General features: G+C 40.6%; 1 protein-coding gene across 1 annotated transcript in view; it reads left to right on the top strand.

Moving 5' to 3' along the window:
• Positions 1-26,634, top strand: part of TGFBR3 (transforming growth factor beta receptor 3) — a 188,211-nt gene that overhangs the window by 13,824 nt on the left and 147,753 nt on the right. The window contains exon 2 of the mRNA XM_012790895.2: positions 9,714-9,892. Coding sequence (XP_012646349.2) covers positions 9,832-9,892 — 61 coding nt within the window. The 5' untranslated portion in view covers positions 9,714-9,831. The remainder of the gene's footprint in view (positions 1-9,713; positions 9,893-26,634) is intronic.

The raw sequence follows: 26,634 nt of genomic DNA, 5'->3' as shown, positions 1-26,634 counted from the left end.
GAACTCATATCTAGTATTGTATTTGGAATCATTATTTTTTGGTGATGGAGGGGATTGTTGAAATTCTAGATAAATTCTAATCTTGAAATTATTATAAAACTTGCAATAAACTGCTATTTATCGTGGTACAAGTAGTTTGCTTATGTTTTTTGAAAGGCTAGGTATATTTTAACCATAAAAACACTAATGAGTATTATTTATTTAAAATGATCTGTGTGGGCCAGGTATTGTTTTAGGTACCATGCCCATATTCTGTCTCATATATTACAATCAAAATATTGTTACTGGCTGGATGTGGTGCCTCACACCTGTAATCCTAGCACTTTGGAAGGCTCAGGCACTTTGGGAGGTTCACTTGAGGCCAAGAGTTCAAGACCAGCCTGAGTAATATAGCAAGAACCAGTACTTAACAACAACAACAAAAAAATTAGCTAGGTGTGGTGGCACGTGCTTGTAATCCCAGCTACTCGGGAGGCTAAGGTGGGAGGATCACTTGAGCCCAGGAATTTGAGGCTGTAGTGAGCTGTGATTTCATCATTGCACTCGCCTGGGAGATAGAGTCAGACTCTGTCTCTGAAAAAAAAAATTACTACCATTTATGGATGAGGGAATGGTGGAGGCTAATTGACTTGCCCAATGTAACACAGCTGGGTAAGCTAGGTTTTGAAACCCCAAGTATAGTTCTTTATTATTTCTAGCTTAAAAGCAGATGCCCTTATAAATGATAAGCAACAAAAATCTTTGGATGCAAACATCCTTTTTTTTATACTTGGTTAACAAGGATTTATTTATTAATATTATGACATTATTATGATATGACTTGCTAATTTTTTTATATAATTTTTTAAGCCAAATTTAGCAATGTGGGGGTGTAGTATACCAACTTTAGTGACACTAATGTTAATAAGTTCTGATAACCCACTACCATCAGACTAGCCCACGGATGCACAAATCTTATATGTGAAAAGGTGATTTCTTAGAGTATTGCAAGGGTGGGTGGGAAATCCATCCTAGTTTGTGAATTTGAACAAAACATGGTCTTTTACAACCTTGTGAAATGTACCCATTGCTGCCCCTCTTTAATTTTGCTGTATTTTGCTTGGGAGTGAGGTCTGTTATGCTTTAAGGACCAAGTGAAGTTCAGCCCCAAGGAAATCAAGAATGCTGGGGCCGGTGGGTTGATCTTAGCTAGGAGCGAGGGTGGCCAGGCCCAGGAGGGGCGGCACAGCCAACCTCCGAAGGCGGCCGTGTGGAGCAGGGAGAGTGGAGTCCCGTGCCTCTGCCCACCTCGTGTCTTTGTGCCGCCCGCCTCCCCCATGCCTGCCAGTGCAGCCAGTCAGAGTGCTCTTCCTCCTTTCCTTTCCTGCCACTGGCAGCCACAGCGTGTTGGGAACTTAATTAACCTTAGGCCTCGGGATAATAAACCTCTTTGGTAGAAACAGCCTGCTAATGATAGATAATGATATTAATAGATTTAATCCTGTACATGTGCAATCTCATTGATTCTTGCAATAACCCTGTGATGTAGGTAAGTTTAGTTTGCTAACTCCTTTCTTTCTTTCTTTTTTTTTTTATTTCGGCATATTATGGGGGTACACATTTTAAGGTTTCAAGAAATGCCCATTTCCCCCCTTCCCCCCAAAAGTCTGAGTCTCCATCATGACCATCCCCTAGATGGTGCACATCTCACTCATTATGTATGTATATACCCGTCCCCCTCCCCCTCCCACCTGCCCAATACCCTATTACTGTAGTACCTATGTGTCCACTTAGGTGCTACTCAGTTAATACCAGTTTGCTGGAGAATATATCTGGTGCTTGTTTTTCCATTCTTGGGATACTTCACTTAGTAGTATGGGTTCCAGCTCTAACCAGGAAAATATAAGATGTGCTATATCACCATTGTTTCTTAGAGCTGAATAGTACTCCATGGTATACATATACCACATTTTATTAATCCATTCTTGGATTGATGGGCACTTGGGCTGTTTCCACAGCTTTGCAATTATGAATTGTGCTGCTATAAACATTCGAGTGCAGGTGTCTTTTTTGTAGAGTGTCATTGGATCATTTGGGTAGATGCCCAGCAATGGGATTGCTGGATCAAATGGTAGATTCACTTGTATCGCTTTAAGGTACTCTATATTGCTTTCCACAGAGGTTGAACTAGTTTGCAGTCCCACCAGCAGTGTAGGAGTGTTCCTCTCTCTCCGCAACCACGCCAGCATTTATTGTTTGGAGATTTTTTGATAAAGGCCATTCTCACTGGGGTTAAGTGATATCTCATTGTGGTTTTGATTTGCATTTCCCTGATGATTAAAGATGTTGAGCATTTCTTCATATGTTTGTTGGCCATTCTTCTGTCTTCTTTAGAAAAATTTCTGTTCAAGTCCTTTGCCCACTTTTTAATGGGGTTATTTGATTTTTTTCTTCCTAATTTTCATGAGTTCTAAGTATATTCTAGTTATCAGTCCCTTATCGGATGCATAGGATACAAAAATTTTCTCCCATTCTGTAGGTTGTCTGTTTACTTTCATGACTATTTCTTTGGCTGTGCAGAAGCTTTGTAGTTTGATCATGTCCCATTTATTTATTTTTGTTGCTGCTGTGATTGCCTTTGGGGACTTCTTCATAAACTCTTTGCCCAGGCCGATGTCTAGGAGAGTGTTTCCAACTTTTTCCTCTAGAGTTCTAATAGTTTCATATCTTAGGTTTAAGTCTGTTATCCAGCGTGAGTTGGTTTTTGTGAGAGGTGAAAGGTGTGGGTCCTGTTTTAGCCTTCTACAGGTGGCTATCCAGTTTTCCCAGCACCATTTATTGAAGAGGGATTCTTTTCCCCAGCGTATGTTTTCGTCTGCTTTGTCAAAGATGAGATGGCTATATGAGGATGGTTTTATATCAAGGATTCTCACATCTGTTCCACTGGTCAATATTCCTATTTTTGTGCCAATACCATATTGTTTTAATGACTACAGCTTTGTAGTATAGTTTGATATCTGGCATATTAATGCCTCCCATTTTGTTTTTGTTGCCTAGAATTGCTCTTGATATTCGGGGTCTTCTTTGGTTCCATACGAAGCGTAAAATTATTTTTTCTATATCTGTGAAGAATGGTGATGGGATTTTAATAGGTATTGCATTGAATCTGTAGATCAGTTTGGGTAGTATAGACATTTTGATGATATTGAGTCTGCCGATCCACGAGCATGGTATGGATTTCCATCTGTTTACATCCTCTGCTATTTCCTTCCTCAGTGTTTCATAGTTCTCCCTGTAGAGGTCTTTTACGTCCTTGGTTAAGTATATTCCTAGGTACTTTAATTTCTTTGTTGCTATTGTGAAGGGAATTGAGTCTTTGATTTGGTTCTCAATTAGATTGTTGTTGGCGTCTATGAATGCCTCTGATTTCTGTGTATTGATTTTGTATCCTGAGACTTTACTAAATTCATTGATCAGTTCCAGGAGTTTCTTGGTTGAATCCTTGGGGTTTTCTAGATACAATATCATATCATCAGCAAACAGTGAAAGTTTGATCTCTTCTGCCCCTATTTGGATACCTTTGATTCCATTTTCCTGTCTGATTGCTGTAGCCAAGACTTCCAGCACTATGTTGAACAGAAGTGGAGATAGTGGGCAGCCTTGTCTGGTTCCAGTTCTAAGTGGGAATGATTTCAAATTTTCCCCATTCAGTATGATGTTGGCTATGGGTCTGTCATATATGGCTTGTATCATTTTTAGGTATGTCCCTTATTTAAAGTTTTTAGTTGCTCATTCAAGGAATGTTAACTCCTTACCAAGGAAGAAACTGAGGCTCCATTCTGATCTAAGCCTTTGTCCTTTCTTGTGTGATCTGCTGTAAGAATCTGAACTGATCTTCCAGCACTCTGGCCTCCTTTCAGTCTGTTCTCCATACAGTGTTGAGGGAAATCTTTAAAAACCCAATCATACCATTCCCTGCTTATAGCCTTTCTCGAACCTTATTCCTCCTCTCTCTCCCTTTTGGCTCAGCAACCTTGTTCCTTCCAGTGTCCTGCCTGTGGTGCTTCTTCTACCTGTAGTGTCATTCCTCACCTGACCTTTTAAACCTCTGCTTATCCTCAGGTTGTGGATACTTTTCCTTTAGAGCTCTTATCATACTGTGTGATTGCAAATTTGTGATTATTTGTCTGTTTGTCTCACCAGACTTTAAGCCCGTGAGGGCAAAGAACATGTCTCTTTGTTTGACCATAATATCCCCATTGCCTGGCAGAGTAAGCAACAAAGAAAGATTTGTTGAAAGAAGAAATGAAGCTCAGGAAATTAAATGTCTTGCCTGAAGCAGTAAATGATAAAAGCTAGAATATAAGCTCCATGAGGGAAGGATTTTTGGCTCCTTTTGTCATTGCTGTATCCTTCTCATCTTGAACAGTGCTGGCACATAGCAGTAAATATTTGTTGAATATCGATTGTGCTTGGGTGTGATTCCAAAGATTTCTTATCCATATCCAGGACTTTTCCCTCTGTGCCAAATCTATCTGAAAATGGGGATTTGGAATTATCTGACTTCCCTGTGTAGTAGAGAAATCTGAGAGTTGCTGCTGTGACTCAGGAAGGTGGCTTTGCTTTCTCTGTGTACAGGTTCTTAAAGGGCATCCCAGTGTCATCAGACAAACAACAGTATCTGTCCTACATCCTGTACGTCCCTTTTTTATAGGCTTCCCAGCTAGATATTGGTATCATCTATCTGCCTCTCTTCTAAATGCCCTGATCGGCATGTTTAATAGCCATCAGAACAATTCTTCTACCGGCTTTTTTTTTTTTTTTTTTTTTTTTTTTGAGACAGAGTCTCGCTTTGTTGCCCAGGCTAGAGTGAGTGCTGTGGCGTCAGCCTAGCTCACAGCAACCTCAAACTCCTGGGCTCAAGCAATCCTTCTGCCTCAGCCTCCCGAGTAGCTGGGACTACAAGCATGCGCCACTATGCATGGCTAATTTTTTCTATATATATTAGTTGGCCAATTAATTTCTTTCTATTTACAGTAGAGATGGAGTCTCGCTCTTGCTCAGGCTGATTTTGAACTCCTGACCTTCAGCAATCCGCCCACCTGGGCCTCCCAGAGTGCTAGGATTACAGGTGTGAGCCACCGTGCCTGGCCTTCTACCGGCTTTTGTTTAACCATTTGTAGACTTAGCTGTGTATTTCTCTAAAAAATCCGCTTATATGGCAGACTAGAAACATTTTAATGATCTGTTAGAAAACCATTTCATGTGTAAGGTACCAGAAACTCAGGTGTTATTTACTATTTGAGTTTAGGCAGTGGTCATTTTTAAATTCCACTGAATAAATATATCTTCACATTTATTGAATATTTTCCTGATTTTCTTTTCTTTTCCTGATTGCAGCCAAAACAGCATCAGCATATTAGGATATGATGAGGCACAGGTTTGTGCTTCACCTTGCTATTTGCATTTTCAGAGAACTTTGAGGTTGACATTACCAAGGATTGTTTATTTATTACAGCTGGTACCCACAGGCCTGCAGTTAAGTTCACAGTTGTGATCAGTTAAGGTTTGTGCAGAGCGCATGTCAATAAATACCAGTGTTTGTTGGCAGCTGAGGTAGGCTTCCCCCTTTCTTGGAAAAGAGGCTCTGTTTTTAGAGATTGAATATGGAGGTGGAGAAATGGTTCCCAGTTTGTGGTGACAGACCTAAAGCTGAGAGGTTGAATGGTGCTCATGGAGAGAGACCCAGTTTCTGGCCTTGCCTGTGCTATGTTGTTTTAGGCCAGTGTTGGTCTTGGGGTTTGGGTTTCCTCTTCATCAGTGAAATCTTGTTGATATCTTCCAACTTTAAAAATCATTCAATATACATCTTTAGCATGCTATTTTTTTTAAACTAAAAAATTGAATTTAGTGCTGATTTTGAGTCATGTCATGGATCTAGGCAGACATGTGGGTCATCTAAGGGGAAGTTTGTACTTTTTTCTTACTTAACTATTGCTAGACATCCATTTTGCCAGATTTCCTTTAAGATAGAGGAACATTTGCTCTTTAAAAAAAAATCTCACCCCAGGGACTGTTGTTCCCAACTAGTGCCTTTTGAACATTGGTTCAACCTGTGATGGTTTTAAGGCTTCTTTTGGGTAGGGTTTCCAACTAATCCTGGTGTGTAGCTGTATACTCTGTTGGATCACTAGGGAAGGTGGGCTGGCATGCTTAATTTAATGTCCTCAGAAATAAACACAGGGGAACTCTGAAGTTAGCAGAATTAGTAGTACATTCATCTTTTTTAACCCATGAAACTCTCACTCAGAATTTTCTTCTGTTAATTTGTGCATACAAAGCATTCTCGTACCCTTTGAATGGAACACACTGCTTTGAAATATGGGCAAAATGACTGTTGTACACTAGACCCCAAATTATTCTTTCCCGATCTCAGAGTACTCTATTGGTATTTCTAAAGAAAGCATTTAGTTCATGAAGTCCAGAGATTCAGCAACATAAAAAAGCCAGGGTCAGGAAACCCTGGCCTTTGCAAAGTCAGAATGGTAGAACCTCACAGAAGAAAGAGGAGTTTATATTTCCCTAATTTTATTTCAAAGCTACAACTTTTCAGAAGTCTTCGGTCATCCTGCATTCTTCTGATTAGAGAACCAGTCCCTAAGTTGTGTGTTAAGGCGCTGATGTGTACAAGTTGTGGCCCAAACTGGAGTTCAGCTGAATGGAAATGAGACGCTTCCCTTTTGTTCTCCTCTGCCTTAGGAGCCTGTCACCACACTGGGAAGATTAGACAAAAACTCTCCGCAGTTTATTTTCTTTTCAAACAAGTTACATTATAGAGGGACTTTTAAACTAAAAGAAGAAAAGCTCCCTCTTTGTTACAAACAGCAGTGTGTAGTTTCAACTTGTCTTGGACTTCCTCGGAGATGTTTTAAGATCCGGTGTAAACTTGCTGTGGTTTGCCTTTGGGCATCAAACTGTTTAGCTTGGCTCTATTATATCTGTAATTGCTGCATTTTAATAATTGCCCAATATTCTTGTCAGCAATTTGCAGTTTATATTTTTAATAGAACCATTTGCGTTTCTCTTCCACAGGTTCATTCAGACCTAGTTTAAGCCCCTGGATCAACGCAGCACAATCCCCCAGACCCTCTGCAGCTGTGGGCAGGGGGTGTCGCAAGCTGCTTAAACATTCCCGTAAGCCTCGTGCTGCTTACAGTTCATGTGCTCCGTAACAGTCCTCTGGGAAGCCGTCTTCTTCTTAGATCTCCTTACACGGTTTTTGCTTTACAAAAATTGTCTTTAGCATTTGCTGGGATAGCGTATTCTTTCAGAGAGGTTTTTCCTTATCAGTCCATTCAGGAAATTTAATTTTTTGAAGGGAAAAAATAGGGACAAATTCTCTTTGCTGTTGTTGAATTTTTAAGTTACCAGAGAGGATTAGCGTTTGATCTGAGGTGATGTGGAATTATGGTGACAGAAATGTTGGACTGCAATGGGTGACTGAAGTCATCTTAATGGCTTCCAAATTATCTCTGTAATTTAGTCAGCTTTTGAGACAAGACTATTGTGTCATTCATGGCTTGTGCCTCAACTTGACTGGCAGTTTTGTTCTTTTAGTGATTCCACTCATTAGCTTATCTCTTTTGTTTGGTCTATTGTAATGTTTATTTTGGAATAAACAAAAGTTTGAACTGGTTTTACACTAGCTAAGAATTACATGAATAGCTACACACCAATTTTTGTACTTTATTGGGATAAATTCCTCAGAGAATGGACAAGTAGTGATAACAGTACAGTTATAATGGCTAATATTTATTGATTATGTGCTGGGCACTTCTTTAAGTATTGTATATGTATATTAACTAACTGAATCTTCACAACAGCTTACCATGTCCTACTGTGGGATAGATTCATTCCTGAAGAGTAATTTCCCTTTCCACTCCAAATGACTTCAAAAAAAAGTAATTTCCCTAACATCACCCATTTGAGAGGTGGAAGAGTGGGCTCACATCTAGGCAGATTTATAACTGCCCTCACAACCCATGTTCTATTCATACTAGGCTTTTAATCACTATCCTGTACCAAGATGGAGCCAGAGTGCCTCCTGCCTACGCAATAATTTAGTTTTAAGGTATATCTTAGAAATCCTTTTTGAAATTAGAAACTTATTATTATTCTGGATAGGTAGTACTTGCACATGGTATAAACCCAGAAGGGAATTCAGTGAAAAGGCTCCTGATCCCTCCCACCCCTGTCCTCTAATCACCCTATTTCCCCCTTCTCAAAGGTAGGCAGTGGTGTTACAAATGCAGAGAGACATTTAAATATCTTTCTCTTAACACTTGATGCAATGAACTAAGACCATTTAATTAGAAACTCATTTCGGTTTTGTTTTAATATTTTTATATTATATCTGCAAATGACCAAACTGGCTGGCTTTGTCTCTGGAGCTAATGAGCAGGTTCTACAGATGATATTTCCTGGGTGTGGGTAACAACTCCCCGGGTATTGGATATGCTTCCTGGCAGCTCCACCATCCTGCCTTTCCCAGGGTTTGGATCAGGCAGGTTGTTTGCACTTTTATTCAGTGTTGGATAACTTTTATTGCTGATCAGAAGGAACAATGCTTAGAACATAGTAGGTGCTCAATTAATGTTTGTTGAATTGCACAACCTCTGTGGGTTGTGGCCAGTTTAGGGAATAGAGGGCTGGAAAATATACATAGGAGTGTCTAAGTGAGGAAACAGGGCCATGGGAAAAATATTCAAGTTAAGAAAACTAACACAAAACTCTCAGTCAAGACTCTGGGTAGGAAAAGGTTAGAAAGGACCTTCTGGATCCTCTAGTTCAGTAACCAGATAGTCTCAGATGGGGCTGAGAGGCAGGGAAGACTTTGTCCTGTTAAAATGTTGGCAAACAGTTGAAATAAGAACCTTGCCTTTTTATGTTTCTTTATTTTTTCAGATTAATTCTCGGTGTAATTTAATTTGATCCTTGTGATAACCCTGTCATCATAGCATTAGTTTGAGTCTCTAATCAGAGCTGTTTGTGTTTTCTTGCTGGCACTGGGGAGTACATGTATCAAGTAGCATCGATTACTTTAGTACCACAACATAACTGGGGATAGTACATTTCAGGTGCACCCCGATTTTCCTCTATATTGCTGAAAATGCTGTATAAAACCAAAGATTTAAAGTGTCAAAAATAGGCCGGGTGCGGTCGCTCACACCTATAATTCTAGCACTGTGGGATGCCAAGGTGGGAGGATCGCTTGAGCTCAGGAGTTCGAGACCAGCCTGAGCAAGAGTGAGATCCCATCTCTATAAAACACAGAAAAATTAGCTTGGCATTGTTGCATGTTCCTGTAGTCCCAGCTATTTGGGAGGCTGAGGCAAGAGGATAGCTCCAGCCCAGGAATTTGAGGTTGCAAATTTGAGGTTGCTACGATAATGCTACTGGTGACAGAGCAAGACTCTGTCTCAAAAAAAAGAAAAAAAAAAACCCAAAAAAACCAAACCCAAAAAACAACCAAAAATATAAGCAGGGCATTTGAAACAGTATTTGCTATAGACCTCTCTATTAGATGGTTACCACCCCTACCCTAGTTCTCTTGAGTTTTTCTTGGCATCTTTTAAGATAAAATTCTTAATGCTTTTCAGAAATTCTGTTTAATGTGTGTTTATGAAAAGACGTTTTTGCACTGTTTTCTTATTGAAGTTTGTTTACTTTTACAGGCGATTTGAAAATTGCTAAGAGGACTTATAAGACCACTTTTGATCTGCAAAGATCGTCTGCTTTCTGAAGAACAGCAGGCAGAGGTGACTGGACGAGACACACTGTTGGAGAATAAAAATGACTTCCCATTACGTGGTCGCCATGTTTGCCCTGATGAGCTCCTCTTTAGTCATGGCAGGCAAGTTGCATAATATAAATTGCATGTTTGTTATATTCTTTTGGATAGCTTTGTCCTCAGTCTCTTCAGTTTAGAAGAATTTAGACCATGTGATGTTCATGAAGAACTTGAATTTTTATGTTCTTTAGGGAAATAAAATATTTGACTACTGTACACATATGCAATGCTGTGTTTTACCAGGTGCTAGGCATTGTAATGTCAGTGACGCAGATACCTAACTAAAACTGCGTGGAGGCAGTTAGAGAACAATTATGCTGATGATTAATACCACTTTGTTACATGCATAGATTATATTTACATTCTTGTTCCTATGAACAAGAAATTCCAAGAATTTCTTGAAATAAGAATTTCAAGAAAGCCTTTTTCTTCTTTATTACAAAATAAATAGATAGACCTTCTAGATAGAGATGACTCTCCTGACATGGGCTGTTTGGGAGGTATTTAATTTTGCCTATTTCAGATATTTTAATATGTAACTTTTTAATAAGTAGAGAAATACACTGTACTTCCTGGAGGCCTTCTGGGTATGAGGTTGGAGAAGAGAAGAAGCAAATGACTTGGTCAGAATGTTGTTGCTTAAGTAAGAGTATCAGACACTCTACACCAGTATCTTAGTGTTTGCTGTCAACGTTACTTAATAAATTTGAAGCTTAATTTGTTCTATTTTGTTATAATTTGCTTTGTGTCAATTCTGTAATGAGCTACATAAAACTAATTTGCTGGACCAGTTCTGGAAACTGGCAGGTCTCAACAAGAAAAGCATTGACTTGAAAAGTGATTAGCCTCTTGGTATTGGCTATTGAATTGCACATACAGATGACAGTGATAGTAATTACCATTTATTGAGTGTGCACTACAGCCAGTCCCTGGGCTCAACAATTATGGAATATAAAAATGAATAAATCACTTGAAAGTAAAATCCTGAAGAAAAAAAAAGAAAAAAATGAATAAATGTATTCTTATTTAATGGGCTCACTTAATTACAACTCTTAGGTATAATTATTTCATTATTTTTGCCATTTTATAGATGTTGAAATGAGATATGGAGAGATTAGGTAACTTGCATGGTGTCATGTAGCTGGGAAGTGGGAGAGCCAGATTTTACATCTATATTTTTGTGTTTTTTTTGAGACACAGTCTCGCTCTGTCGCCCAGATAGAGTGCAGTGGTGTCATCATAGTTCATGGCAGCCTCACATGCCTGGGCTCAAGCAATCCTCTTGCCTCAGCCTCCCGAATAGCTGGGACTACAGGCACATGCCATCACACCTGGCTAATTGTTCTGTTTTTTGTAGTGACGGGTGGAGTCTTACTCTTGCTCAGGCTAGTCTCGAACTCCTGAGCTCAAGCGATCCTCTGGCCTCAGCCTCCCAGAGTGCTAGGATTACAGGTGTGAGCCACCCCACCCAGCCTACATCTATATTCTTAACCTCTGGATTATACTGAAGAAACCAGATTGCCTTAAAACTCTAACTGACTCAGGCCAGGGGTCATATGCAAACACAGACTGAGTGAAAGCTAGCTGGGAAAAATCGGTTTATGAAACTGGAAAGCAGAATGCCCTCCTCATGGCAAATATCTTGAAAGAAAGTTGTGAGGTTTTGTTATTTTTTTTTGAATGCCAGTGTGTGAATTTGAACTGCCCATTCTTTCTGTATTATTATCTGTCGGCAGTTTCGTTTTGTCTCATTATCGAAGTGTTATTCGCTTTTTAGCCTGTACATTAAAACAGATCTTAATTGTCATTGAAAAGTAGTAGCAAAAAAAAAAAAAAGAGAGAGAGAGAGAGAGAGAAACGGCTTGATGGAAAATTTGCTGTTTTGATGACAAGATGTCTAATCATACCTGGTGGGGTTGAGGCAGGGCTTTCATTGATGCCTGGGCCAGACTGAAAAACACAACTGAAGAAAGTACTTTATGGGAAAGCATGAGTTTGAGGGCCCTGTACAACCTTGATGTATTTGATAGTGAATTAGTTTTGCTTAAGATCTTCTTTTCCTCTTTCAAGCTATTGGGAAGAAAATATATTTTTTTAGTTGTATAAATGCTCAAAGCTTTGCTGAGGTGGAAAGGACAGTTTAAAATTACAGATTTTATAACAGCTTGAGGCAACTGATAAGCAGCACAGAGGGGAAGGGATGCCTTTTGGTGTAGAAGTTTGTTGGTGGTTTCCACTTTTTACATTCCGGGTCATTCTGGATGAATTGAACTTAATGAAGATATGAATAATAATAGTAAACATTTGGAGTATTAATAATCACTGTATGCTAGGTCCCATTCAGAGTGCTTTACATTTTATAACTACCCTAGGAAGTATAGATACTTTGATTATCCCCATTTTATAAGTGAGGAAACTGAAGCACAGAGAGGTTAAGTAACTTCCTCAAGGTCGCACAGCTAATAAATAGCAAATTGAACTATAAACCTACTTGTTCTAGGTCTAGAGATTGAACCTTTAAGATGCTACACTATGAGGAAGGGTTTGTTTTGAAAGAATAACGGATTTGCTTTAAGCCATCTGTATCCTATTGAAACATTAAGTGAATCACTTAATTCACTGAGTTCCTGCTAAGTGCAAAACACAATACTAGTCACTTAGGGATATGTGTACAAAGAAATATAAGATTCATCCCTTCTTTTGAGCTGCTTGTACTTTAGGCTTAAAAAATATCATCCTGTAACCAAATAACCAATGTATGGTGAATACCAAGAAAAACCCAAAAGATCTCAAAACGGTCAAAAGAGGGACCCTGGTGGGTTAGAGTAGCCAGGGAGGGCATTGTGGGATGCCTTAGTCTCCCGCTTTGTCTTAAAGACTGGGCAGGGCACTGAGTTGACCAGATGGGGCACCATGCCCGGCACAGGATGTGGCACTTAGATGCTGACTTTTTTTGTTTTGTTTTGCTTTAATGAATGGATGACATGGAGAGTTGGCATGGAAATAGGAAGAAGAATGGGAGTAGATTGTGGAGGACATTAAATATCAGACTGAGGCTTGTAGATTTCATTCTGAGGTTTAGATTCTCTATTCCATCCCCTGTAGCCAAAGTCATGCACTGTTTAATCTTAGAATTCAAACTGTGGCCTCTAACAGGCTGAGAATACACTCTCATTAGCTTCAGACACAACAGGGCCCAGCACTTAGGCTGGTGTTTATCAGGGGCTTTCTTTCTGCCAGCTAACTTATTTTGTGTTTGTAAGACAGCCCTAAGAGGTAGGTATTATTGTTAAGTTCGTCACTTCCATTTTACAAACAAGGAAACTGAGACTCAATTTGGTTAATAATTTGTACAAAGTCCCATAAGAAGCAAGTGGCAGAGCTGGGACTTGAACCCAGGCAGTGTGGCTTTGGACTCTAGCCCTTTGATCACTTGACTAGCTTCTCCTCTCAGGAGGAGACCCATGATGTGCAATGAGTAAACCTCTTCTTGACTGATTAAATACCAGGTGAGTAGCCACCAGCGTGACATCCTGAAACCAGGTTAAGCCCCTTTGGCCTCAGAAGAGAAGGACATAGATCATCGGAGCAGAAAGACCTTCAAGTCATGGGCCTTCTCCATGTGTACTCTGATTTCACTGAAATAACCTTAACACTCTAAAATCAGAGGGAAGGTGTAGAGTTCTTGGTAGCAGAGGGGTGAGAGTTATAACAGGCCGTCTTTAGATACGTGGCCAGGGGAGGGGCAGTGCATAAAATGAGCCCAAGTTAGAATAGCAGGGGCCTGCTTGTTCCAGCTCTATGGGTTTGGCTGGGCCTTCTGTGAAAGCCTTTTTTCCTTCTCTGCTTTGGCGGAGGGTGAAGGAGGCAGGGGCAGCAAGCTTCGTCCCAGTGTTAGTGGTTGCTTTGACAGAACTCGTACTTTCCTCCCTCCCTTGTTCCTTGGTATGTTGCATAGTTGTGGGGAGGGCGGACATGCTCTTGCTGAACATGAGCTGGGGAGGACCCTTGTACCTCCTGATTAGAAATTACCTTAGGTTATTTATTGGCATCTTCTCTTAGATCCTATAACCTATCCAACTGTAAGAAAAGTGGGAAGTTTAAAAAATAAACTCTTGCTATTGCAGGCTTAAGCCTCATTAAGTTTTCACTCTAAAAACTGTTCTATACTTGATTGATAACAATAATATTGAGAGTATCTGCTTTCCAGGCTGAAGTGGTCCATTCATTATTTCATCTTTTGTAATTTGTGGTAAGTATGCCTTTCTTTTGAATACAAAAAATATGTATAAAAATAAAAACTTAAAAAGGAAAAAAAAAAACCCAACCCCAAACAAAAAGCTGTTCTACACATCTTTAAAAAATATTAGCTGCCGCTGCCTCTGAGGCTTGCCAGCATCGGGCAGGGCTGTGTTTCCAGGAGCCTTAACGAGAAAAAGAGGCACGCACGGAGAAGTCGGGGAAATCAGTTTGGTTGGAAGGGCTGGCTTTGTCTGCCCTCCACTGGCCCCTGTGCCAGGTCAAAGGGCTGCTGCTGGCACCGATGCCAGAGGGCTGTCGGCGGGACGGCTGTTTCTCTGTTCCACTGTCTCCATCCGGTGCCCAGATGCCTCCTTCTGGAAGCTTGCCCGCAGCCTGAACAATGCACGTTTCTATTGAGAAACATATTTAATTTCACCTCAACTAGGTGTACCTGGAATTCCAGGTAGAGTCCGCAGGAAAACTGAGATATTTTTAGTCTGAGCTATTTTTCTGCTAAGAAGGCTCTGAACTCTATGTGTCCAGGGATCAGCAAGCCAAGATCCCAGCTGGTTAATGCTTGGTCTGGAATGGCACGAGCTGGCAGCCTTGGGGAGAGTCTAAACTAATATTAATATCATATTGTGTTTATACTCTTCCAAATGCTCTTACACCAAGTATTTCATTTGATCCTCACAGCAGTCTCTGGGGCAGACAGTTATTATTTTCTTCATTTCTGGAGTGAGAGTAATGGGGCTTAGAGAAAGCAAGCGACTTATAAAGGTGATTCAATTCTTTGGTTGAACTGGAACTCAAACACACTTTTGCAGACAAACTGCACCAACCAATCTTACACTCTTTTTGCTATAGTGCACCCCTCAGCTCGTCTTGACAAGTAAAAATTGTATATGTTTATGGTGTACATCATGATGTTTGGATACATGTACACATTGTGGAATGACTAAACCAAGCTATTTTATATATGCATTACCTCACATACTTATTTTTTGTGGTGAGAACTCTTAAAATCTATTCTCTTAGCAATTTTCATGTATATACTATATTGGTTTTCTGGGGTTTTATTTTTATTTTTTTTGGTTTTCACATTTTTATAGGGGCCCGCAGTGGGGGACTGGGCCTCCTCCTGTCCAGTGAGGTGCTTATAGCTTCCCAGCCACTCCAGGCTTGGCCCTGGGGTCCTGGGGGTGGCTGGGCACGATTGGCATATTCCTGTCATCCTGTGGGCACTGGGTAGTTGTAGAGAGTGGCCTGGCTGGTCAGGGTGGTGTACTTGGTGTAGGGGCTGAGTGGGGGCAGAAGTATAGTGAGGCCTCCAATGGTGAAGGACACAGCCATGACCGGCTCTGTGGCCCAGCCATTCTTGAGGAAGGCACAAGTCCTTGAGGGGTGGGTCACCCCTGCAGGGGTAAAGGCTGTCTTGGTCTCAGCTGTGGTAGTGGCTGCTACAATTATTTTTTTTGTTTGTTTATTTTTATTTGTTTAGAGACAGGGTCTCTATTGCCAGGCTGGAGTACAGTGGCACGATCATAGCTCACTACAGTCTGGAAACCCTGGGCTCAAGCGATCCTCCTGCCTCAGCCTCCCGAGTAGCTGGGACTACAGGCGTGTGCCTCATGCCTATGATATATTGTTATTAACTGTAATCACCATGATGTACAATGAATCTCTTGAACTTACTCCTCCTGTCTAGCTGAAATTTTGTGTCCTTTGACCAACATGTCCCCATCCCACAGCCTCTGGTAACTACCATTTTACTCTCTGTTTCTATGAGTTTGACTTTTTTAGATTTCACACATAAGTGAGATCATTCAGTGTTTGTCTGTCTGTGCCTGGCTTATTTTACTTAGCATAATGTTCTCCAGGGTCATCCATGTTGTCTCAAATGGCAGGATTTCCTTCCTTTTTAAGGCTGAATAGTATTTCATTGTGTATGTGTTTTCTTTATCCATCTTGGCCTTGAGATAATGGCATGAGAGCCTCAGAGGTGGTTCTGCCACAGTTTTCTCCACTCTGCTAGCTGAATGAGCAGGGTGCCAGTGTGGGCCGCCACCAGGGGATGTAGAGGACAGAGGATGGATGGACTTGCAGGTTCAGAGCAGATTGAAAAAAGGCCTTCTGGTGCCAACCCCTAGGTTTTTGGTCACAGCTAGTTGATTTGGTTTGTGATGAGTATTGTCTTTAGGTGGTCATTATAACCAGTTTTATGTTTAATTCTGCTTTTGGACACACAGGGAAAAGATATTATCAATTGTGACACCAGCTGTCACCAGGGGGCCCAACTTTCTGTCTATTTTAAAGAGCAAAGAACTGTTATTAAAAAAACCCAGAGAGGATAGAGTGGCCTATATTTTAGACTGTATTCCCTTTGGGGATATCATGGTACACGCAAGTGTGAAGTCGTCCCCCCCACCTTTTCCTGTAGGTTTTTCCACAGAAACAACACACACACACACACACACACACACACACACACACACACACACACACACACACACACACACACACACACACACAGAGTTGGGACAGTTAGCAGTAGTCGAGAAGAAGGCAAGCTCATTTCTCAAAGATTTCCTTGCCCTCCATGGACCTAGGTGTGTGTGTGGGTGGAATGTGATATATACTATCTAATACAAGGCCTCTTTCTTTTTTTCTTTTGCAAAGCGAGTTTACCAATAGCTAGTTCGGTAACTGGAGGTGTTATATGGTGTAAGAAAGATGTTTCTCAAGTATGTGAGTAAGATTATCCCTAGGTTTGACGTCAGACAAGTCAAGAGAACCCAGGTTTCTCTCTCCTTTGCATCCTTATCCTAGACTGTGCGATTGCCACCCTGCTTTCTGGATTTCTGATTTATTTGGATTATTTTAGGACATCCGTGATGGTCTGTTTTATAAATAGTGATCAACATGTCCATCGGGACAGAGCTATCTGTGTGTGCCTACACAGCTGTTCAGTTGATAAAAGCTAATAATTTTACCAGTTGTGTATGTAGGGGATGAGTTTTAGCTTTCTTGCTTTGATGACCAATCCCTGGAACACTGGGGGCACCTGAATCTCCCGATAGAGCGCTGAGCGTGCTGACTTTGGAGTGGTGTGGGAGCAGGGAGCGGTCGGGGACGTGTTCCGCGGGGCCCTGCCTCGGGGGCTGGCCCTGCACAGGGCACCGGCGCCCGCCCCTCCCGCGTGATTGGCCCATCCGGCGCCGCGTCCACGTGAGCCACTGACTTTCGTTTTCTTTAAAACGTTCTCTGCCAAAGTGGTCCAAAAACATTTATCCTGAAGTCCAATCTAGACACATTTTTGTTTTGTGAGAGGCCACTGTAAATCAGGTGGAATTCTAGAGGGCTTAAAAATGCTCTCTTGGAATGTTCCTTCCAAGGAACGGGCGGCAGGTGCTCTGGGGACTGAAGCCCAGCTATTCTCCTGCCTCCTGCTCCTTCTGCCAACTCGTAGAAATCTGTAAAAAAAAAAAAAAAATCTAGAGTGGAATGTGGAAAAATTTACTACCTTCAAAGGAAAATAACCATTTAGAAGAAATTTTATTTTAAAGTTATTCTCCTAGGCCGGGCGCTGTGGCTCACGCCTGTAATCCTAGCTCTTGGGAGGCCGAGGCGGGCGGATTGCTCGAGGTCAGGAGTTCAAAACCAGCCTGAGCAAGAGCGAGACCCCGTCTCTACTATAAACAGAAAGAAATTAATTGGCCAACTGATATATATATATAAAAAATTAGCCGGGCATAGTGGCACATGCCTGTAGTCCCAGCTACTCGGGAGGCTGAGGCAGAAGAATCACTTGAGCCCAGGAGTTTGAGGTTGCTGTGAGCTAGGCTGACGCCACGGCACTCACTCTAGCCTGGACAACAAAGTGAGACTCTGTCTCAAAAAAAAAAAAAATAAAAAAAAAAAAATAAAGTTATTCTCCTTTAGCAATAAGGGGAACCATATATGGCAAGAGGAAAAAGGCTCAATAAAACCACTTTAAATTCTTTGTGTCGCTTCCTTTTGTCTTCACATGCCTGAATACCTCAGTCCTAGTCTAGAAGATCCACCAGAGCCATCAGAGATAACACCTCCCTCTTTCCTGCTCTCCTACCCCATGCAAAAGCATGCTCGGGTAGCACAGCGCTCAGGGGAGAGTGGAGAGTCTGCTTCTGGAGTTGGCCTCTGCTCTGTTTTCATCACTGACACCACTAGGCTGCTGCAGCGTTTCCTGCGATAAGTTTTTCCGGTGGGATGCATCTGTGCATGACAATTATGTTTCATTGCTGAAAGTTATATTCATAGTTGCGAATACTGCATGGTGAAGCAAAATGCTGCATAGCTTCCACCTGCCCCATCTTTTCCTTTTGACTTAGAGGAAAGAACCGTTTATCATTTTGCCTTTGCTTTAACCTTTCAAGTAACTGCTATTTTTTATTTTTTATTTATTTATTTTTTTAAGACAGAGTCTTGCTTTGTTGCCCAGGCTAGAGTGAGTGCCATGGCGTCAGCCTAGCTCACAGCAACCTCAAACTCCTGGGCTCAAGCAATCCTGCTGCCTCAGCCTCCTGAGTAGCTGGGACTGCAGGCATGCGCCACCATGCCCGGCTAATTTTCTATATATATTGGTTGGCCAATTAATTTCTTTCTATTTATGGTAGAGATGAGGTCTCGCTCTTGCTCAGGCTGGTTTCAAACTCCTGACCTCGAGCAATCCTCCCGCCTCAGCCTCCCAGAGTGCTAGGATTACAGGCGTGAGCCACCACGCCTGGCCAACTGCTATGTTTTAGATGAGAACTTGCAGTCTAGCCATTAAACTTTCAGTACCTACCAGGTCTCAGGTGCTTTGCTAGCTTCTGATGCACAGAAATGGGAGTACTTTGGAGGGTAGTGCAAAGGATGAGTTTTTCCGTCTTTTTCTAACACAGATTTCCTAAGATATTGATTTATTCAACAGGCATTTATTAATCACCTATTGTATTTCAGACACTATTTCAGGTGTTGGAGATAAAAATTCTTATCCTCATGAAGTATGCCTCTAGTGGAAAGAACCCTCCTGATTTCCAAGTCTTCTTGTTCTTTTCCTTCCTCAAGTGGTCTGTTTTTCAAGATTATGAGTTTTGAGGGTCTTACTACTTTTGCAGAAATGCTTCTTATGGTGTTTTACGTTAGTGTTTCAGAGAAATACGGTTGCACCTAGCTTTATATAGTAAATGAATATTTTTTAATTGTGTATAAACCCATTTTTATAAGTTAAACTACATATTGTGAGCAAGGAGCTCGATATTTGTTAGGTCATTAAATATGAAATGTCCTATTTCAAATAAAAAAATGTAGTTTATTATCTCAAACAAGAAGCAGTAGAATGAATCAAAGTATGTACCTAAACTATCGACACAACGTTGCCATCTTAAGGCAGCTTGTTTATGCTAGCAGTGAAGAGGCTTGGAGAGCAAATGGCAATGAAATTGTGAAAGGCATTTTCCACAGCTTGTTGAGAACAATATTTTTCCTTGCAAGAAGTGGTCCAAAGCCTCAAGGAAATGGTAGTCAGTTGGTGTAAGGTCTGGTGAATACGGTGGATGACAGAGAGTTTCCAAGTCTAGCTTCTGTACTTTGAGCAGCATTGTTTGTGCAACATGTAGTTGAGCATTGTCTTACAAGATGATTGGCCTCTTTTGACCAATCTCTGCTGCTTAATTGTAAGCATCCTCATCATTTCATCCAGTTGGTTGCAGTAGACATCTGCTGTAATTGATTAACCAAGTTTCATGAAGCTGTAGCAGATAATACCAGCGCTGGACCACCAAACAGACACCATTAGCTTTTTTTGGTGAGTATTCAGTTTTGGACTGTGTTTTGGCACTTCATCTTTATCCAACCATTGTGCTGAAAGCTTGCAATTGTCAAGAAGAATATATTTGTCATCACACACAACAATATGATGTAGAAATGGTTTGCCTTTATGTCGTGAGAGCAAAGAAAGGCAAGCTTTGAGATGATTTTTCTTCTGACACTTGTTTAATTCATGCAGTACGCATCTATCCAGCTTCTTTGATGATTTGTTTAAAATGGTCCAGTATGTTGGAATAGTAACATCAAATCTTGTTGCTCATTCACGTGTAGGTTGAGATGGCTTCGCCTCCACTACAGCTTTCAGCTCATCATTATCCACCCTCGTCTCAGGTCACTCACGTGGCTCATTTTCAAGACTAAAATCACCAGAAAAGAACTTCTCAAACTATTGATGTACTGTGTGTTCATTAGCCACATCCTTCCCAAACACTTTGATGATATTTCGAGCTGTCTGCACTGCATTGTTTCCATGATGGAACTCATATTTGAAAATAACACAAATTTTTGACTTATCCATGGTTTCACAAAAATATCTCTAAAAAAAAATGTGAAAGATAATCACAAGCCAAAATGTGCATTTGAAAGACTGAGGATGGACCTTCACGACAGAAATAAGAGTGTCAAAGTGAAATGCCAGAGATATCAATCATCAAACTTAGTACTTAAGGAATTCGGACATTTCATCATAATATCCTAATAGAAATTTTTTTTTTCTGTAAGGAAAATAATTGCTTTAAAATATGTTTGGCCTGGCACAGTGGCTCGCACCTGTAATTCTAGCACTTTGTGTGGCTAAGGCGAGAGGATTGCTTGAGGCCAGGAGTTCAAGTGTGAAACCCTGTCTCTACAAAAAATAGAAAAATTAGCCAGGCATGGTGGCATGTGTCTATAATCCCAGCTACTTGGGAGGCTGAGGCAGGAGATTGGTTGAGCCCTGGAGTGTGAGGTTGCAGTGAGCTGTGATGACAACACTACACTCTAGCAGGTTGACAGAGTGAGATCCTATCTCAAAATATATATATATGTTTTATAATATGGATATTCATTCATATTGGTTTTGCCTGAGGTGGAGTATAATCATCTTGCTTGTGGAGTAGGAAGTTTTATTTTTGGAGTTGGAAGTTATAAACAGATATTAGACCAGTGATTTCTAAACTTTAACATGTATGAGAATTACCCTGGGGATCTTGTTAAAATGCAGATTCTATTTTAGTGGGTCTTGCTAGGCCAAAGATGGTACATTTTTAACAGGCCCACATGATGCTGATGCCACTGGTCCGAGGACCATATTTGACAACACAGATCTGTTTTCTCAATGTACATATTGTAATAGAACAGGCAAACACCTAGAAACTTTCTCAGTGTCATCAAAGGGAGCTTCGTTTTAGCATGACTTTGAAACAGCTTCCTTGAACACCTTTTGGTAAACTCATTTGGGTCAGAGGGATCCATGGGCTGGAGGGGAAATTGTTTGAGTGAGTTCCACAGACACTTTTAACTCTGGTTATAAGTGTGGTGCACCTGCAGAAGCCAGGTGCGTCTTTATTAGCTGGGGCAACACCTTGACACAATCATCTTAGTTGTTAAAGAAGGAATCCCCGTCCCCCCATTTGTTCCTTTTATGTGCCTCTTTTGCCTTTTCCAATTTCTTGTCTTGTGACTTACACCAAGGTAGGAGACTTGTGTTGACTCACTGAGGGTGAGGACATTGGTTCAGGCAGCCACAGCTGAAGGACTCTAGGTAATGACAGATGGTCAGGCTGACTGTGAGGAGTTAAGATGGGTTTGCAAGGGTGGCTCTAGGGGTTAGGGACTTAAAGTTAAAAGTGGGGCATATCCTCATTTCTGCTGAAAGGGCTCTAGTTTTTAACTTGGGTTTTCTTGCTGACTTCTTACTTTATTCCTATAACCTTAGAATCCAGGCTAGAAATCTAAAACCTTAACATTTTTTTTACAAGGAAAAAAAATTCCCTAAGTTTTTGTTGGTATTTATTAAGCACCTTGACACCAATTGGGATGAGACACTAAGAAGATTTAAACCTCTGTGCCTGAAAAGTTGTGTTTTAAAATAACTGGTGTTTATTTGTTTTGCCACTGAGGAGTTTATAATGTTTTCTGATTTGCTTTCTCAGGCCTCATCAGTGTTAGAGGGGCAGTGAACAGCCTAGGTATTGCTCTGCAGATTGCCATAAGCCCCAGGTGGTGGTCATTCTGTTTTTGAAATTGAACCAGAAAAGTCCAGAGGAATGCAACAATATTTTTTCTTTTTGCCCCCTGCTAGCTTTTTTCTAGGCCTCCCAAAAAATGTGTTTATCTTGCTAGCCATGCGTGTGGAGCAGCCTGGAATTCTGTGTGGCATTAGATAGTGAAAAAAATAGATTTCCCACGTGACTGAGGTTATGGGAGTGAGAAACCTTGGATTATGCAAGGCCTCTTTGATTGCAAAAAGGACATTTTGAGATGAGATTTATTTTAAGGTATATATTTTAAAAATGACTATACATTACTATACATTTTTTTTCCCTCTTAAATAATCTTTTTGGGGGTAGAGTGTTGGGAGTGTGGACTAGCAACAATACCAAACTATTAATATTAAGTACCAAATTGGGAGTTTCTACTCAGAAGAAAAAAAATGTCTTTAGAGTGAAAGAATAGCCTGAACATCAAGAGCCTGATAATTATATAATTTGAGAGCAGGATCTGGCATATTATAACGAACCCTAAGGACCTGAACCAGGCAGGCAGCCTACCAACTTCATCACCCTAGGCTTGTCTGTGAGGACAACTTAACTGTCTGTCACCTGCTAGGTCTCAGCCTGGCCCTTGTGGGGGCCCAGGGAGTCTGTGTCCTCTATTTTGCCAAGCTTAATTAGCCCTAGAAATACACTATCAAAGGCTGTCTGGCAATGTTCCATTAATGGTATGGGGTGAATTCAAAAGCACTAATTAATTGTTAGATTATTTGCAAAGCCCTTGCTGAAAAACCTAATGCCTGTAGGAGAAAGTTGGCAGAGAGGCTGTTCAGAGATTAGCCTGGACCTTACCCGGCTCAATTGCCTTTTGGAGTTGGACCAAGAGGGGAGTTGCTTTTCTTTTTGGAGAAGTGCTTGTGGCCATATTGCTCCTTAAATTGCCAGTTTGTTGCTCCAGGCTCTCTGTGAGGGAGCTCATGTGGACCTAGAGAGCTCAAACAGCTTCCATCTTCAAGAGGTTTTGTTTATTTTTGTTTTGTGAGAGAAACACAATTACTTAACATTCATTAACTAAATAAATACTTCCCAAGGGCCTCTTAGAGGAGAAGGAGCCAGAGTTGGTTGTGAAACAATTCAGGTTTTAAGTGTTAAATGTTCAAAGGAATCAGAGTCAGGGCTTTAATTAGTTTTTTTCCTTCGTCTTTAAAATAAAACAAATCAGGTTCCTCATGTCCTCTGTTTAATGGCCCCGATCAGCAAAATGTGAATTTTCCAACTGCTCCAACTGCTACTGCAGTTGGAAAATTGTGTTTAAAAAAAAAAAAAATCTCAATTTGAAATCAAGTGCATGCCAATTTAAGTTCAGGGCGTACTGTATGCATGAAGGGGGAAAAATAGGTTTGCATTGTTTCGCTACATTTGTCATACAGAATAATAATACCTACAATTAGCTCAGCCTACTGAATTGTAGAAAAATAGTAGAAGTCCCTGCCCCTTAAAGATGAGAGAGATTTGAGGCATTTTGAGCCAAGTGCTAGTTTCTGTTGACTCTGAGGGCAGTGCAGAGAGTTGAAGATGAAAGTATTTTAGATTTCTGTAAGAGCCAATCGAGTGTTACATAAGGGAGCTGGGCATCGCTTTGTTTGAAAAGATCCATCTAGAAATCTGCCCATTCCTGGGCCTGGCCCTGCCTCCTCCTGACAGGCTTCAGTGTCTTTTTCTCGTCCTTCTGGGCTTGAGCAGCCTTTGAGCAAGTCATTTTGTACGAATCCCAGAGCAAATCTTATTAACATGATTCAGGAGAAAAGAATTCTAATGAAAAATTTCAGAGGACTGTGCTAAGCCATTTCGTGATATTGTCAGATCTTCCTGAACTCAAGGAAGGCCCAACAAAATCTATTATTTTCTGTTTATTACTCAGCTTGGAATCTGTTGGAAAAGCTTACATGATGCCTTAGGAGAGTATGTGCTGGTTGAGGAATTTATTCCTGAGTGCACAGCAGCCTCTGCGTCTGCTCTGTGTGAGGCTGGCTGTCCCCAGACCTGGGCAACCTGGCATCCTAGCCAGCAGGCCAGGAACAGGAACTTTGAACTTTTAACCCTTTCTGCCCGCTGATCCCCAGCTAACTTAATGGAGTTGATAGGAAGGCAGATCCCAGAGCTGTGAAAGATTATAAAAATTATTATTTTTTTATAATAATATAAGCTTTCAAACTGATAGATGACTATGACTTTTCTTTGCTGCTATATTTCTTTTTTCAGTCTCATGCTTTTATTTTAGAGGAGTAATGCTGTACTACAATGTCAAGACCTACTGGTATATCCCAGTTAAGTTGTGAGATATTATGAATAATTTTATAACTAACAATTAAAGACTTTAAAAAGTGATTTTCTTTAAAATGATAAAATTTAGCATAGTACAAAGCTTATCATAGTATTCGTTTTAGAACTCCTGCCCTCAAGCATTCCTCCCACCTTGGTCTCCCAAAATACTACTAAACTGTTTTTATAATATTGTTAAGATGTTGTCTTTTTCCCTGAGTTAAAATTGCACTGATTGGCCAAGCGTGGTGGGTCACGCCTGTAATCCTAGCACTCTGGGAGGCCAAGGGGGGCGGATTGCTCTAGGTCGGGAGTTCAAAACAAGCCTGAGTGAGACCTCGTCTCTACTAAAAATAGAAAGAAATTAATTGACCAACTAAAAATATATATACAAAAAATTAGCCGGCCATGGTGGCGCATGCCTGTAGTCCCAGCTACTCGGGAGGCTGAGGCAGAAGGATCGCTTGAGCCCAGGAGATTGAGGTTGCTGTGAGCTAGGCTGATGCCATGGCATTCACTCTAGCCTGGGCAACAAAGTGAGACTCTGTCTCAAAACAAACAAACAAACAACAAACAAAATAAATTGCACTGATGGTATAAAAGCAGTATTAGATAAAACTACCGGTGCCTAGCAGGAATCAAGGCTGTGCTTCAGTGTCAGATACTTGCAGTAAAAAACTGCCAGTTTCATTTAAGAATGTTCTTGACTGGGTATGGTGGCTCACGCCTGTAATCCCAGCATTTTTAGGAGGCCAAGGCAGGTGGATTGCTTGAGGAAAGGCGTTTGAGACCAGCCCAGGGAACATAGTGAGACCCTTCTCTACAAAAAATAAGAAAAATTAGCCAGGTATGGATGCCCAGGCTTGCATTCCCAGCTACTTGGAAGGCTGAGGCAGGAGGATCACTTGAGCCCAGCAGTTCAAAGCTGAAGTGAGCTAAGGTTGTGCCATTGCACTCCAGTATGGGTGATGGAGTGAGACTGTCTCTGGGAAAAACCTTGATGAAGCAGTATAAACCTTCACATACATGTCATATTCTGTATGATGAAATGAGAAGTACGTGTGAAGCATTTGTACATTCCAAAGTATGATGGTTGTTTTAAGGAAAAGCAGTTATGCAGTTGTGAACTGAACTTGTTTGTTTTTTGTGGAACACATTTTACTTGAAAGAATGACTGAGAGACAAATGATGGTCCAGACTTCAGTATTTGGCAGACATTTAAAAAAAATGAACAAAATGAGGCTGTCACTTCATGGAAAACAACTGATAGTATTTGTTGGCAATGATAAAATTTTATTTTTTGAACACAAATTAAAATTTTGAAAAACGTATAGTCATCACCATAACTGTGACAGTTTCTCAACAGTTGAGTACTCCTCTGATAATATCGATGGAGATTTGAACAAATGTGATTTTTTGGGGTATCTTATGATGAAAGATGTCTCATTGGGCATATTTGCATAAACCCAGTAAACCATTATTTTCCAGAAGCCCAATGCACGATATTATAAAATCATGCATGGGTGATCCCACATCCTGAGAGTAATATAGAGCAATTGATTTTTAAAAACTTTTTATTTTGAGATAATTTTAAACTTTCAGAAGAGTTGCATAAGTAGTACAGAAAATTTATTTACGTCTACCACTCAACTTTGCCTTATAATATAATAGCATGTTATATAACCATAGCACAATTATCAAAACTAAGGAATTAATCTTGGTACAATATTATTAACTAAGTATAGAATTCATTAGGATTTTACCAGTTTTCTACTAGTGTTCTTTTCTGTTCCATGATCCAGTCCAGGATCTCACATGGCATTTAGTTGTCACATCTCTTTAGTCTCCTCCAATCTGTGGTGATTCCTTGGTCTTTCAATGACCTTGACACTTTGGAAAACTACTGGAGAATGTCCCTCACTTTGGGTTTGTCTAATGTTCTCTCATGATTACATTGAGATTAGGCATTATCTGGAAGAATACCGCAGAGGTAATCTGCCCATTTCAGGGCATCAAACCCGGGGTACATTACGTTAGTAGGACTTATTGCTGGCGATGTTACCTTTATCACTTGGTTAAAGTGTTGTCTGCCAGAATTCTCTGCTGTAAAGTTACTATTTTTCACTTGGAAATTAGTAAGCATTTTGGGGAAAGCAATTGATTTTAATGTTATAGATTATGAAAAATTCATTATGTGAT

The sequence above is a fragment of the Microcebus murinus genome, chromosome 2 (genome assembly GCF_040939455.1).
Source record: "Microcebus murinus isolate Inina chromosome 2, M.murinus_Inina_mat1.0, whole genome shotgun sequence".
Lineage (NCBI taxonomy): Eukaryota > Metazoa > Chordata > Mammalia > Primates > Cheirogaleidae > Microcebus > Microcebus murinus.
This window is presented reverse-complemented; position numbering and strand designations above follow the sequence as displayed.